The 16068-nt window shown below is 32.1% G+C and overlaps 3 protein-coding genes and 1 long non-coding RNA gene across 4 annotated transcripts; all 4 read left to right on the top strand.

The window, feature by feature from the left end:
• Positions 1–7380: 7380 nt before the first annotated feature.
• On the top strand, positions 7381–9114 carry LOC114271599 (uncharacterized). Its single transcript, XM_082877225.1, has one exon. It carries the CDS (start codon positions 7387–7389, stop codon positions 9112–9114), a length of 1728 nt encoding a protein of 575 aa, XP_082733351.1. The 5' UTR covers positions 7381–7386.
• Positions 9115–9370: 256 nt separating this feature from the next.
• Positions 9371–10911, top strand: LOC145794982 (uncharacterized). The gene is made up of 3 exons (XM_082877517.1): positions 9371–9525; positions 9679–9778; positions 9877–10911. Exons 1-3 carry the CDS (start codon positions 9413–9415, stop codon positions 10585–10587), a joined length of 924 nt encoding a protein of 307 aa, XP_082733643.1. The 5' UTR covers positions 9371–9412; the 3' UTR covers positions 10588–10911.
• A 278-nt stretch (positions 10912–11189) lies between these two features.
• Positions 11190–13160, top strand: LOC114303928 (uncharacterized). Its single transcript, XM_082880466.1, has 7 exons — positions 11190–11393; positions 11575–11778; positions 11858–11950; positions 12048–12143; positions 12258–12530; positions 12642–12728; positions 13074–13160. The coding sequence occupies exons 1-7, from the start codon at positions 11190–11192 to the stop codon at positions 13158–13160; spliced, it is 1044 nt and encodes a 347-aa protein (XP_082736592.1).
• Positions 13161–13381: 221 nt separating this feature from the next.
• LOC145794981 (uncharacterized) lies at positions 13382–13960 on the top strand. The gene is made up of 2 exons (XR_014335017.1): positions 13382–13621; positions 13716–13960. It is a non-coding gene; the product is annotated as an uncharacterized LOC145794981 (long non-coding RNA).
• The last annotated feature ends 2108 nt before the right edge of the window (positions 13961–16068 follow it).

The following is a 16068-nucleotide window of genomic DNA, read 5'->3' as shown; positions in this document are numbered from 1 at the left end:
TTTATGATGTTGTATCATAAAAAATGAATTGTGTTATAAATATAAAATAATTTCACATAATTCTTTACAAATGAGACACAAAAGATAGATCCACATAAGTGGGTCTATCATTTGTCTTATTTATAAAAAAAATTTGTTATTTTTTTTTATTTTTCTCCTAAAAAATAGATTAAACATAGGTTATGGATGTAAAATTTTGGTTATTTTTTTGTCCCTTTTTTTAGAATAGTAATCTTTTTTAAGAGTAATTTTATTTCCACTACAACAAAAACATACTTTAGTGGCACTACACTAGTGGCATATTTTTAGAAAATGCCACAAAAAACGATATTTAGTGGCACGTTTTTGAAAAATGCCACAAAACGACAAACATAAAAGGCTCTAGTGACATTTCAATGAACAAATGTCACAAAACTACAACAAAAACATACTTTAGTGGCACTACACTAGTGGCATATTTTTAGAAAATGCCACAAAAATGATATTTAGTGTCATGTTTTTGAAAAATGTCACAAAACGACAAACATAAAAGGCTCTAGTGACATTTCAATAAATAAGTGTCACAAAACTAAAACAAAAATACATTTTAGTGACACTATATTAGTGGCATGTTTTTAGAAAATGCCACGAAAAAAATATTTGGTGACACATTTAGAAAAATGCCATTGAACCACAAACATATAAGGCTTTAGTGGCATTTCAATAAAGAAATGTCATATCAATTTTATGGCATTTTATTAAAAGAATGACACAAGAAATTTGTTTAGTGACATTTATCAGCAGATGTCACTAAACTTTAGTAGCAATGGCATTTCCTCAAAAATGTCACTAAGCTAGGTAGGTGCAATTTACTTTTTATGGCATTAGGCAAAAAGTGTCATAGACAATATTTATAGCATTTTGAAAAATGCCACTAAGCCAAAAACTTTCCAAGCTATATAATGGCATTTTTTAGAAAAACAAAAAATGACAATATATTTTCAAAAAATTTAAAATGAACAAAATAAATTAAACTCAATATAACATATTTTTTTAACTGTACTTGTTACATGTATAAAATTGATCAACGACTTTATATGACTAAACAGGAAAAAAAGAATCCAAATTGCTCTCTTGTACAATGATAAAGTTTCATGAATTTTAGTCCCTCTAGTTTCAATTAACTCGATTTTCACTCTGAAATTACGAATTTATCTCAATTTCTTTCAATTGCTTATAATTGTTGGGTAAATTACATCAATAATCCTTACATTTTGTTCTTCCATATAGTTTTAATTGATTCACTTTTGACAGTTAATTTTAGATTTTACCCAACAATTTACATTTATAATTGTTGGGTAAATTAATTATTTTTTATTTCTTAACCAAATTAATTTTTAATTTTTAAATTTTTTTTCTAAAAATCAAACTATACATAGCCTAAAAATCTTTTGATAAGTCATTTCTTATGTTGGTAACTTATTTAATTATTTGTTAATTTTACGACATTTTTATCATCTGAGGCCTGTTTGGTAACCATTTCATTTTCAGTTTTCAATTTATATTTACAAAAATTTAAAAAACTGTCATAAAAACTTGTTTGATATTTTTTTTTTGGTTCATAAATTGTTGTCTCAGTTTGTAAATTTGAGAAGAAAACGTAAATTCAAAAAATGAGTTTATGTTGATTTTTAAACATAAATTAAAAAAATTTACTAACAAAATTTTTTTTCAAATAATTTTTTTTGACAAATAATTTTTTTCCCAATTAATTTTTTTTTTCCAACTAATACTAAATGAGGGGGCAATTGGTAATGCTACTTTAAACCTTAGGGAGGGGATTATAATTTCTAAAATGTGAGGGGTGTTAATGTAATTTACCTAGTGAAGGCAAAAATGGTATTTAAAAAAATTAAATTGTTGAGGGGGAATCTGTAATGAAACTTTAAATCTCAAGGGGAAGTGTAATTACCAAACAGTGAGGGGAAACTGTAATAAATATAAACTTCAGAAGGGTGTCAATGTAATTTACCCATATTTTTAAATGACAAATATACATATAAGTGACATATGTCATACTTTAAAATAAAAAATTTGCTCAACTTGTTAAGTTAACCACAACAAATTCAGTGATAATTTTTTATTAAAAATATTAACAGTATTATTAATTACACTAAATTGACACAAAATTAAAAATTATAAGTTACAACTGATTCAATAAAAAATATAAGGACCAAATATTTACTTTTTAATTTAAGATAAGTTTTTTCCCTTCTATGTTATACAACAAAGTTAAATAACGAAACTGAAGAAACAAACCAAATTTGATACAGCAAAATCTGCATACCAGATTGACATAGAGACAGAGAAGGAAGTCCAAAAATTCTGAAATTGGTGAAGTAAATTTGATTTTGGCGGGTTAAAGAGGCGGGAGCCAAATCATGAAGCAAGGGTTTATCAAATGCCATCCTTATCTACCATCTACACCACAAATTTCCTGTGTTTTCATCTTCTACGATCAGAGTTCATTAGGTATTCTTTCTCTCTTTCTCATTCTCATCAAACACACACAATACCTCTATCTTTCTTACTTATTTATGATCTTCTTGTTTTAGGCATATAACGTGATACAATCTGAAAATCTAATTCTGTAACTCATGAATTTATTAATTTTCATCTTTTAATATAAAAGGTTAGTTGTAATTTACTATTATTGTTTGTATGTTGTGATTGTATATAATGTCTTGTGAGTGTTTGTTTAAATGCTTCAGTGGGATTTTGCATTAGGTTGCTCTGTTTATTTATTTTTTTTTACCAAATTACTCAGTCAAATCACATAAACAAGCATTAGTACACCAGACTATGTGGTCAAGTTTCTTAGTTTAACCCTCAAGGTATACTTATAAAGTAGTTTCGTTGATGAACTTATTATTGTTTATTAAGATTTATGAGTGGTAGATGTCAATGATTTGTGAGATTTCTATAGGCTAGCTTATCATTAAAATGAAAATAATAATAACAATGATTCTCTTTCTTGTGATTGTCAAGGTGAATTATTAAATTTCCAATCTACATTATCTGTAAATAGTATACGAATTGAGATTATACATTGTATGGCCCTGTAAAAAATGTATTCTATTAGATCATGGAGTCATCACTGCCTGTTGGGTGCAAAAGATATATTAAGTATTAAAAAATGGAATAAATTAAAGAGAGGCACATAAGTGAAGTATTGGGTATTTGATTAGACCAAGAATTGAATTCCATTCAAGATAGGAGCATGTACCAGTGGACACAATCAAATTTAACAAAGATGCATTGACTAATGGATGCAATCAGAATTCAGAATACTTCACCGAAGGGAAGAGAAAAAAAAAACAAAAAAAAACTAAAAAACTAAATAATAGATAATAATAAAAACTATAGCAACACTACATTAGGTAAGGGTTATTAGAGCATGCATAATAAGATATATCTTTGTATTTATCTCCTAGATGCTGCTGAACTGAGGTTTAGAACCTTCTAAAAGATGCCAAGCAGAGAGAGAACTTTGGCTATTGAAAAATAAAATAAATCACTGATGTACACAGGGCATTTGTTCTGTACAACAGTGATTTACAAACTACAAAAGCCATGAATATAGATCAAAACAAAAAATTAAAGGAAATAAAATGCATAAAAAAGGGAAAGGAGGAGGCCCACTAGCCATGGGGGATGGCGGCGCGGGTGGGGGTGTCGAGAATATTGCCCTCCATAAGAAAACCAAACAGCAAGTCAACTATCATTCAATGTTCATCAAACATAGCAATTAAATATGAGTTTGGAAAATTAAATCGTTGTGTTAAACCTATACTCGAGCCACAAATGACCCAACAAAACCATATGCACCTTACAAAACTAAATCATAAACGAAGTCAAGAAATTGATTCGGGTTTAGTCTAATCATCAACAAAGCCATGCTCTTCTTCTTGAATCTCTTCCCCACACAGCCGCCCCTCCACACATGCATGAATTTCACCACTCCGGAAAAAACCTAAGAGATCCAAAATATCAAGAAGCTCAAGTCCCATAACTCTCTTGCCACTCTACAATGTAAAAGAACATGGGCCTAGTTTCTCATCACTTTTGCACATGCCACCCTAATTAACATAAAGATTCCTACACAGAGATCAGCATCTGCACTGCACTAGGCCATGACTATAGCTTTCTATTAGATGCAGTTGTATAGAGCCTTAGACCATTGACAATTTGACAATGTCAACCTACCTTGACCAACAAGACCAGTTTGGGTTATCATAAAATAAGATATATACCTTATAGTTCTAGTTAGTTCTTTTGATCCACTAAACAAACCTAAAAAACAGTCACCAAAACAGCCACCAAATCAAATAATAGGATGCTTGGCAGACCAACAGGTGAAGCAGAGATCAGCACAGATAGATAGACAAGCCAATTCAGATAACAGCCACCAAATCAAACAGAACAAAGTAGACCAACTTACCAGACCAACAGACCACAACCTAAGCAGCCAAGAAACAAAAGGTAGCAAAAGCAGAATTAGCAGAATCAGCACATATGGATAGGAAAACAAAGATCCACCAAAATTAGCAAACCCAAATCAGTCACTGGCCTCAGCAACCAGACAAGGCCACACCAAAGCTGAGGCAAAATTTGACCAAAGAGACCGAAGAAAACACGTCAACAACAAAAGCACAACAAGATCTACCCATAACTTAGCATATCAAACCAGCAAATCAGTTAAGACATCTATCCTGTTTAACAATCACAAAAACTTGCAGCTAGCTGCTTCCATACAGAATCTGGAACAAAAGCAGCAGCAACACCACAATCAGCAGACTCAAAAGTAGGTAGCTGCTTCCATACCTGACAGCAGAGCAATACCTCAATTTCTGATGCAATACCTCACTTGCTGCAGGTTAAATACCAAATCATTTATAGATACTCAACTACTTTAAGTAAGGTCAATCACAGCACAAAAATCAACTACTTAATTCGATTTGATTAAATCAGTTCACCATACAAGCACAAAACAAATAGCCTCATGACCATATATCAGTACAGCCCAGTATATCAGTAGTCCACAGCATTTCAGCCTAAGATTACTTGACTTGTATTGGACTGTTGAATTGTATAATAATCCTCACATTGGTATAATGGATTGATTTGTTGTAGGTGAGCAAGCATGAATGTTCTTGAGTCATTTGCAATTCCCATTGCATATGGTTATTCTCTTGAAAAACAGGGCTTTATTCCATTGACATTATAACTTATCATCTTACCTTGCTGTATGCAAAGATTGATGACTCTAGTACACCAACCTGACATGCCATCCATATTTTGTACTGTACACTGCTCAATTTATTGACACTTGCTATGCTAGTTGAAATTTTTTAATTTTCTGGTTTGAGAAGAAGTCCTGTGTACTGTGTATCTGTCTAACAGACCTTTCAAATTTTTAAAGTTAAAAATTGAAGTCTACAATAGGTTTGTACTAGTCACTTGAGTGCATATCCTCTCCGTTTGCATTACTCTGCACAACCGCATCTCAAAAACAATTAGAATCAACTGAATCATCTACTGGGTCAATTTGATTACATTGAAGCCTTGTAAGGACATCTTGATTGAATTTTTCTTTTATTACAAAAAAGAAAAGACATTTAAGGACACTCCAAAATTGCCCCAGAAAACCAAAAAGCTTTCTCTGACAATAGCAGGCTAAAAAATATATCCTATGCAACGTTCTAGAAAAGGAAACTCTCACAACCCGAGAGCCTAGGAAACAATCAAACAAAACAATAATTCTCACAACTCGAGAGGCTATTTTTAGTGGTTTTTTAATTTCTTTTACAAAAAAAGCGTGTAAAATAGTAGAAAGAATGGGTTGACTTTTTGAAGTGAATTTTTGATTTTTTTGTGTTGTTCCCTAACAACACCTAACTAGCCTTTAAAATTTACCAAGGTTGGCACCACAACTATCCACAGGTACAAGGTTTTAAATGGCTAAGTGAATACACATTTACAATTTGAGAGAAATATTTTTGCAATTTTTTTGGAGATGTTGATGTACCTGCAGAGCAGCAACCAATCACGTGGCCATGAAAATGTTTAGGAGTTTTGGTGATTTTAACAAGTATCCATCCAAGTGCTGAACCAATAATAAATGTGAGGAGGATATTAAGAGGCATGAACCACCTACACATTAAACCCAAAAATTAAATAGCAAAATAAAGAGGTATTTTTTTTAAAAAAAAATTAAGAAGAAGAAGAAGGTAAATAGAGAATATACTCACAAAGAAACTAGATCGGTTGTTTTGATTGTATTGGACAGATTGCTAACAATAAGTGCAGGGGGTGAACACAGAATACCAGCTGTTCACAATCATGAAGTAATCGGATTAAAAAACCAAAATTTTGAATCAATCCTAGCTTCAATAGCAACAACATGTGCTATTTTGCTAATTTACTAGTTACTAATTAGATGTAATCGGTATAGAACCGTGATGTCATTTTCTTACACTGTTATATAGAATGAATTGCTATTGAAATAATGTACAATGCTTTCTTCACATTCCCAATGCTCCACTACCATATGATTGCTATTGAAATAATGATATTGCATTGATTTTGTAATACTTAAATTCTTTTACATGTTTTCTCTTGACATGAGTTGGCTTATAGTCATGCACCAATATATTATTAGAGTTTTGTTCTACATTGTTGTTAGTATCTTATAGTTCATGCAAAATAAAGTTTAGTTGTTTTTGTCAATCATAACTTACAAATACTTGTTATTGATATATTCATTTTTTAATGTTCTAGAAACACGTTGGACATTTGTTTAGTCGAGATTGTTTACTTATGGATAAGACATGGATGTATCGATCAAGATTAAGTGATGCATACCAGAAAGGAGTTGACATGTTTCTGGATTTTGCATTTACTAATGCAAGTTATGAGGATAAGATCATATGTCCATGCATCAAGTGTGGACTTACACTTCCCGTCACTCGGTCAGTTGCATATGATCACTTAATATGTGATGGCTTCACAAAGGGTTACACTAAATGGGTTTTACATGGTGAAGCATCATCTGTTGCTACAACAGTTGTTGATAGGCACATGCAGAATAGGCCACAATTAAATATTGATACACATGGATTAGTACACGAGGCATTTGGAATCTCAAATGACGATGATAGAGTCGATGGAGACAACCCTGAAGATTTGGGAGATAAACCAAATCCACAAGCAGAGAAGTTCTACAAGTTGATACATGATGGACAAAAAGAGCTTTATCCACAATGTAGGAATTTTACAAAGCTCTCATTCATCCTTCAGTTATTTCATATCAAGAATTTAGGCGGATAGAGTAATAAATCGTTCACCATGTTATTAGAGTTATTGAAGGAGGCATTCCCAGAGGGTGTAACACTGCCTAATACTATTCATGAAGTTGAGCAGATAGTCATGGAGTTAGGACTTAGTTATGAGAAGATTCATGCATGTCCCAATGATTGCATGTTGTATAGGAATGAGCACAAAAATGATTCTGAATGTTATGTTTGCCATACATCTAGGTATGTAACAGAGCAAAATGATTCAGGCAACGAGGCATCCTCTAAAAAAGGCAGCTATAAAACACCTTCTAAGGTTCTACATTACTTTCCTTTGATACCAAGGCTACAAAGGTTATTCATGTCATCCAAAACAGCATCATCTATGAAGTGGCATAAAGAAGGTCGCACCAATGATGGTTGTATGAGACATCCTGCCGATTCTCCAGCTTGGATGACTTTTGACCACCTACATCCTGATTTCGCAGCAGATTGTAGAAATGTCAGACTTGGGTTGGCGTGTGATGGTGTGAACCCTTTCAGAACATTGAGCAGCACGTATAGCACCTGGCCTGTAATTCTTATACCGTATAATTTGCCTCCATGGATGTGTATGAAGCAGACCAATTTTCTATTATCATTGATTATCCCTGGTCGTAGTGCACCTGGAAATAATATTGATGTGTATTTGGAACCTTTAATAGATGAATTAAAGGAATTATGGGTGGATGGAGTAGAGACGTATGATGCATCAATTAAACAAAATTTCCAATTGCGTGCAGCATTAATGTGGACTATCAGCGACTTCCCTGCTTATGCTTATTTGTCAGGGTGGAGTACTAAGGGGAAGTATGCATGCCCTTCATGCCACAAAGACACATGCTTTCGGTGGTTGAAACATGGCCGAAAACATTGTTACATGGGTCATCGTCGATTCTTGGACAAACATCATGCATTTCGAGATGATGAGCGATCTTTTGATGGTACTAAAGAAAAAAGAACTGGACCCAATCCTTTAACTGGTTCTATGGTATTGGATATGTTACATGGCTTCAATATCACTTATGGAAAGATGAGTACTAATCCAGAATTACCACATAATTGGAAGAAACGAAGCATATTCTTTGAATTACCATATTGGAAGGATAATCTAGTGCGTCACAATCTTGATGTGATGCACATTGAGAAAAATGTATGTGAGAGCTTGCTTGGAACACTACTGAATTTAGAGGGGAAGACAAAGGATAATCTAAATGCACGTCTTGACTTGAAACTTCAAGGTATAAGGCCTGAACTCCATCCAAAAGAAAATGCAGCAAATAAAACCATCTTGCCTCCTTCTTGTTTCTCATTAAAGAAACAAGAAAAAGATGTTTTCTGTAAATTTTTGAAGACTGTTAAAGTTCCTGATGGTTATGCAGCGAATATTTCACGATGCATTGACTTAAAGCAACGTAGAATCTTTGGACTTAAAAGTCATGATTGCCATATTTTGATGCAACAATTACTCCCTTTAGCAATTCGAGGAATGTTGAGTTCACATGTAACTTCACCTTTGATTGAGTTGAGTAATTTCTTTCGAGAGTTATGTTCTAAAGTTGGTTTGGCACAAGACTTTATGCGTCTTGAAAGGCAAATTCCGATAATACTTTGTAAGTTTGAAAAAATATTTCCCCCTAACTTTTTTGACATTATGGTGCATTTGGTGGTTCACTTAGCATCTGAGGCTAGATTAGCAGGACCTGTGCATTATCGTTGGATGTATTCTGTTGAGAGGTAAAGTTTATATTAAATTACATATTTCTTTACCATCGTTATTATATTTTACTTTTGTTATTATCGAACATCATTCAAAATTTTGTTTTTTTAACTTACCAAAACATAGGTACTTGAGTAGATTAAAGTCATATGTGAGAAATAGAAGTCGGCCGGAGGGTAGTATGGCAAAAGGATACCTTGCAAATGAATGCTTGACATTTTGCTCGAGGTATATGAAAGGTGTTGAGACACGATTCAACCGGATGTCTCGAAATTATGATGAGGGAGGTAATGGTACCGAAAGATTATCTATTTTCTCAATGCCTGGCCGACCATTAGGTAAGGGCGTTATAGACACAATGGATGATGGCACAAAAGAAAAGGCACATCGATATGTGCTATTTAATTGTGAGACAGTCAACAAATTTATTGAGTAAGACACTCAACATCTGTAATCAATTATTATTATTATTATTATTATTATTATTATTATTATTATTATTATTATTATTATTATTATTATTATTATTATTATTATTTTACATACTTTTGCCACACCCTTACAAATCTTTTATATGGCATACAGACAACACCGTAGACTTGTTTCCATACAAAATCCACGTCTTCGTGAAATGGCCATTGATCGCATTCATAGTGAAACATTTCCAACATGGTTTGATAAACATGTAAGCAGTGTTTTGAAGTTCCTTAAATTTTGATTTGATATTAACTTCAACTTCATTCCACACTTACAAAAGTTATGTCGTCAATTGTTTGAAAACAGGTTGAGGAATTGCATAATGCAGGGGATAGTCAAATAACTGAAGAGCTTAGATGTTTGGCTCATGGTCCAAATAGAATTTTCACAAAATATAAGCGATACTTGATAAATGGTTTTAGGTTCCATACTAAGGAGATTGAGCGAAAGAGAAAAACTCAAAATAGTGGGATTATTGTCACGGCAAAAACACGAAGCTTTGCAAGTGGTAGAGATGGAAATCCGGTCTCTGGAGATGTTACATTTTATGGCGTGTTAACAGATATAATTGAGTTAGATTATTTGTTTGGGAAGAGGGTCGTGTTATTTAAAGGTGAATGGGTGTCACAATCAGGGAAAAGACAAGATAAAGATTGCACACTAGTCAATTTTGCACGATTAATGAAAGATGTTGAGCCTTTTGTGTTGGCTTCTCAAGCAGAACAGGTAATGTATGTAGAAGACCTGAAACACAAAGATTGGCAAGTTGCTATCAAGATAAATCCGAGAGATTTTTACGATATGAATGTGGGGTCTTCTGTGGACAATGTGGAGGCATACTTGCAGAGTGTTGTATGTAATACACAAAGTGGTGATGGGGACAATAATTTTGATTTGGTTCGGACAGACATGTCTGCTGCAATTGTAGATGCACCACTTTCTCAGGTGTTGAGAGACAACAATGTTCATGATGATGGAGATGATGATGGAGATGAGGAAGAATTAGATCTTATGTGACTGTTAAACTTATTGAACATTGCTAGTTATTTATATTTGAAAACAATTCTATAGTTTCATTTTGTTATCTTTCTTTATCATTGTTTTTGTTAATTTAATTGATTGTTTTAAGAATGAATAGTGCGTTTTTAATTTAACTATGTGATTTGCATATGTGGCTACAAAATATTTATTCACTATATGTTACATTTAGTCACTACCAAGATAGCAATGCCATAAAGGTGAATTATGAATTTTTTTTTTTTGGTTAATTTTCTTCAAGTATTTTGTTCATTTGCAAATAATTTATTTGGATCATTCTAAGTTTACAATTTGATTTGTCTATTTCACTTGAATCATATTAGGATTCATCTATAAAGCAAAAGGCCTATGGACCCATATCTTCAGTTTCGCACAGGCAATGTGGAAGAGTTTAGTGAGTCAGCTCCATCTGAGATACAACCAAATTCTAGTCAACCCAATGATAATGCAGGTATGCAAGTTCAAACCTTATAAAAATGTTATTATTTCTTCGTATATCATTTATTATTAGTATTATTATTATTATTTTTTTATAACTAGATGGTGCTAGTGGACAAAAGAAAACTAGAGGTCCCACGCAAATGCGTAATATTTGGGGTACTCGTGATGATGAGCGCCTAACAGTCAATTGGAACAAACTTGGCCAACCTGACGACAAATTGGCAACAAAGTTATCATCGTTCATTGGAACTATTGTGCGTGATGGGAAAAATGCACCACTCACTTACAAGAATTGGCATAAAGTCCCAGCACATTACAAAGATCACATATGGGCACTTGTACAGGTAAATGACACAATATTGTGCGAAAGATGATCACATGTGAAAAATAGTAAACATGAGTAATGTGATTAAAACAAAACTCGTTATAATTTTGTTTATTTTTAATTTTTTATGTGGGAAGATTAATTTTTTATTATTGTATTCTTCTCTCTCTCTCTCTCTCTCTTGTTCTCTCTCTTTTCAGTCAAAGTTTGATCTTCCAAGTCATGCTAGGAAATGGGTTATGAAGTGCTCTGGTAAGAAGTTAAAAGACTGGAAGGCAAACATAAAGAAAAATTATTATAAGAACCACTTGAGTTTTGACGAACAAAAGCATTATAAAGATAGTAGAGTATATGCTGATCAGTGGGAACACCTTATTAAGTATTGGGCCATCGAAGAAGTAAAGGTATACTCGATCTAATCATTATATGTTATTTTACTTGTTGTAGTTTGGACACCATTAATTTATGCATTTGTAATTTTAGGCACAAAGTGATAAAAACAAAGCAAGTCGTGCAGAGCGAAAGTATAATCATACTACTGGAACAAAAAGTTTTCCACGTGTTCGAAAGGAGCAGGTTAATTCATCTTTTCATGTTGTATATTTAATATCATAAGGTATACATAATGTGACATAATGATATAATTTATATTTTGGAATATATTATTTTGTAGAAAAATAAGTTGGGACACTCTCCAACTCGTGCTCACATGTTTAAAGTATGTTATACAAAGGAGACAGGAACCCCTGAGGCAACGAAAGCAATGATAGTATGTACCAAATAATTATGTCCATTTGAACTTGTAGATTAGTTAAAATTTCCACATTATAGTGTTGAGTTATTGAAATGTATATATTAAGTTATGTTTTTTGCAACCTTATAGGATGAAATGAATGAGAGGACAACCTTAAATGCAAATTTATCAAATAAGGGCCCAAATGATGCATTTGGACAAGTGATGGGTAAAGAAAAACATGGACGAGTTCGCATGTATGGATTAGGTGTCTCCCCGTCTAATTTATGGAGAGATACATCTGGTCATAAAGCAAACCAAGACACAACAATGGATGTTATGGAAGGTGAAAATTCGGAGCTAAGGTCCAAAGGTTCCCATGTTCAGCATGCTCCGAATAACTTGACAAACACATCTAATCAGGTAGTTTTTTTAATAGAATTTATAAGTTATTGATGTTTTCCTACACTTATATATGCATACATATGTCTATGTGTGTGTGTTTGTAAAATTAAATAGTTCAAATTTGGTTAGGCCACAACAATTTCTACTCCTCTCGACATGGCAGCTCGACATCAAGCATGGTCTTTGTCATCGATACAAGATGCTTCTCTTACTCAGGTACCTATTAAGAGCTAATCTTATATATCACATTATTCCCAACTTTATTTCAGAATACCATGCAATACTTATTTTTCAATTAACCAAGGAATGAATATTGCGGACATAAATTTCATTATTGAAATCTAGACAATATGTGCTACATAGTCTAAATCATGACATGACAAAGTTTGTGCTATTTTTTTAAAAAAAATTAATTTAATTTTCTTCTAAAGCTTTAACAAGACATCTATCCATCATTTATTACCGCATGGCCTCTTTCTGATTCTCTCAAAATATTGCTTGAAAGTAATTAGTTGATTGTCATTTTTCACAATTACGTTTGATTTACATCGTTGAGGTTAGGTGATCCTGATATTGATAATGGACATGGTTTTGATTGTCGTTGATTGGTGCTTTTGGTTGTTATTGATTTTTGATGCTATTGTTTGATATGGTCTAAAGTTTTACGGTTGTTACTTTTATATAATTTGTTGTAGTGTAGTGAACCAATTAAGTAATTAAAGCATTTGGCTTGCTTATCTACTATAGAAATCCATATCACTTTCAGTTGTGATCATCTTCACTCTAGCACTTTGTACTAGTTTTTTTTTAAATATTATTTATTAATTTTAAATATACAATTACTTAAGTAGTTAAATCTTGATTTACAGGTGGGAGATATAGTTGTTTTAAAAAGTATTATTAGGCCAACAGAAACAGTTGCAATCGGAGTACTTAAAAGCACAGACGCATCTAAAGAAGTAGAAGGGGAAGAACTAGGACCTGACTATTGGGAGGTACATGTTCAAGTGCCAATCAAACCTAATGAGAGCTTGATCCGATCATATGGACTTGTCAAAACAATTGGACAAGCTATTGGAGCTCATGTTGCTTGGCCTGCTCCATTTGTGGTATATTTCTTTTGTAAATACTAATTTTATTAACAAATTTATATTAACTTAATATAGTTTCAATTACCTTCATATGTTTATCTTTTGGATGCAGATTTCACAAGTTATGGATGCTAGCCGAGAATATTTATACAAGTGAGGTTGAGAATTTGGGAACTAATTTTTTTTTTGATAATTTTTCTCTTCGGAATATGCATATCACTATGGCTTTTCAGAATTTATGGTCGGAATAATTTTCTTTTAAATTGTTTTTACTTTAACTTTGTTAGTGTGGTAGAATATTTAATAATTTTGGATTGAAATTTTAATGAATAATTGATTGTGGCTTTTTTTTTTTTTTTTTTCATGTGATGATCTTATGGTGGTAATATTTGTTTATTATTATGAAAATTTTACAGGATGAATGGATGTTAAATTAATATATGATGTGGCTATTAATATTTAATTGTTTATAAAATTGATTCAATTTTTATAGGTATTTACGCATGCATAATTGTAGCTTTTAAAAGTGTCAATGAAAAAAATATATAAGTGGCATTTTATAGTAGTGATAGTAGCTTTGCAAAGTGTCAGTAAAATAAGTTCCAAAGGCACTTATATTTATTTAATGGCACAAATGAATTGGATTTAGTGGCATTTATGAAGGTGTTATAAATATCAATTGTGGCATAATAAACGTCATTAAAAATTCATATCGTGGCATTTTTTAGATTGCAAGTCTTTTTTAATGGCACTTGATAGCGTCACGAATAGTGTCTACCATGACATTAAAGTGCCACTGAAAGATTTTAATGTTGATGGTGTAATGACACTTGTAGGTGTCACTAACTCTTTTTTTAATGGCGCTTGATAGTGCCACAAATAATATCTACCATGGCATTAAAATCTCATTAAAAGATTTTAGTCATGATGGTGCAGTGGCACTTGCAGGTATCTACCGTGGCACTCGTATCTACCGTGGCACCGATAGAAGTGGCACTTGTTCAAAATGCCACAAGACCAAAAAATGTCATTAGAAGAATAGTTTTGTGGCACTTTCAAATGTCACTAAACTAAAAAAATGTTGTAGTGTTCCACTAAATAAATCTTCTTAAAGCACACACTTAATGAATACTTTCTCAATACACACATCAAAAATAAAAATATTCCCAGTACACATGCTTTCATTCAAATAATACTCTCATTTTGATTGACCCACTCTTCTTCTGTAGAAAAACTTCCAATGTTGTTGATTTATTAATAAAGAAAAAGGAGAAAGATAAAGAAAAGAGAAGAAATAATTTGAAAATTAATAAATCAAATTTATTTTTTAATTTTTTAATCTAAATATTAATTTGAAACTAAACCAAACATCACCACCGTCACCATCACTACCACTCTCAATCCATACCCGCTCCAACCTAAACCTCCATAATCTATTCTTATTGCCTACCATTCCTGCAAAACCCTAACCTTTGTGACCCTTTTTTTCCCGTGATCTCGACCTCTACAAACCTCTCTATCTCTGTGAACTCAATATCCATTCGAAGGTTGCTATCTAGCCAAACCCTATAGGTTCGGATGTGTATTGAGAGATTAGAAAAAATAAAGTTGTGTCTTAAATGATAATTTAATTAAGGAATAAAAATATAATTTTGAAAAAAAAATTTGTTAAGTATGTGTCTAGAGAGCATTTGATGTGTAGAAATAGAATTATCCCTTTTCCAGTGAAAAATTATTTGGTCTAGGATAAATTCATGTGATACTTCAATTTAATATTTATTAATTAAAATTGTGAGACCTAACACTTTTTGTTAAGTTGTTTAGAGAAATTGATAGGTGTCAAATGATAAATAGCGTGAAGTATTACTTTAAAACTATCAAATAATCTCACCACATGTCTCTATTCCTCACCAATCACCAAGTACTAATCTCCCTATTGTTCCATCATGCCCTAACCCAAAATTAAGAATCTCACTCTCTCTAATAATCATAACACTTCAAAAACACTAAATAATCATACCCTACCACAATCAAATAACTCTCTTAATAATTGTCCAATTTGGTACAGGTCAATTATGGTGATCGACCAACATGGCCAGTCTGATTGACCAAAATTTATGCATTTCAATAGGAGGTTAGTTGTTCTAATATTTTATTTGCTTTTGAGTCTTATTTTTGTATATATTTATTGGGGTTTCCTCTCCCACTTTTAATGCTTTTTTGTATTGATTGTATATTGTATTTGACCTTTATCATTATAATTGTAATTTATTAACTTTCATTGTAATATTTATATAAATCAAATAAAAAAATTATGGTGATCAACGAGATAGGAGTAATTATTAAATACCACAATATTCACATTAGGAGAGAAGAAAGTATCATCCAAAATCAATTTAATGAGATAATTGTAATTATATAATTTTATTAAATTTATTTTTTTAAAAATAGACAATTTATTTCAA

The sequence above is a fragment of the Camellia sinensis genome, chromosome 7 (genome assembly GCF_055761805.1).
Source record: "Camellia sinensis isolate YWXY chromosome 7, ASM5576180v1, whole genome shotgun sequence".
NCBI lineage: Eukaryota > Viridiplantae > Streptophyta > Magnoliopsida > Ericales > Theaceae > Camellia > Camellia sinensis.
The sequence above is the reverse complement of the archived record's forward strand: the minus strand, read 5'-3'. Positions and strand labels throughout refer to the sequence as shown.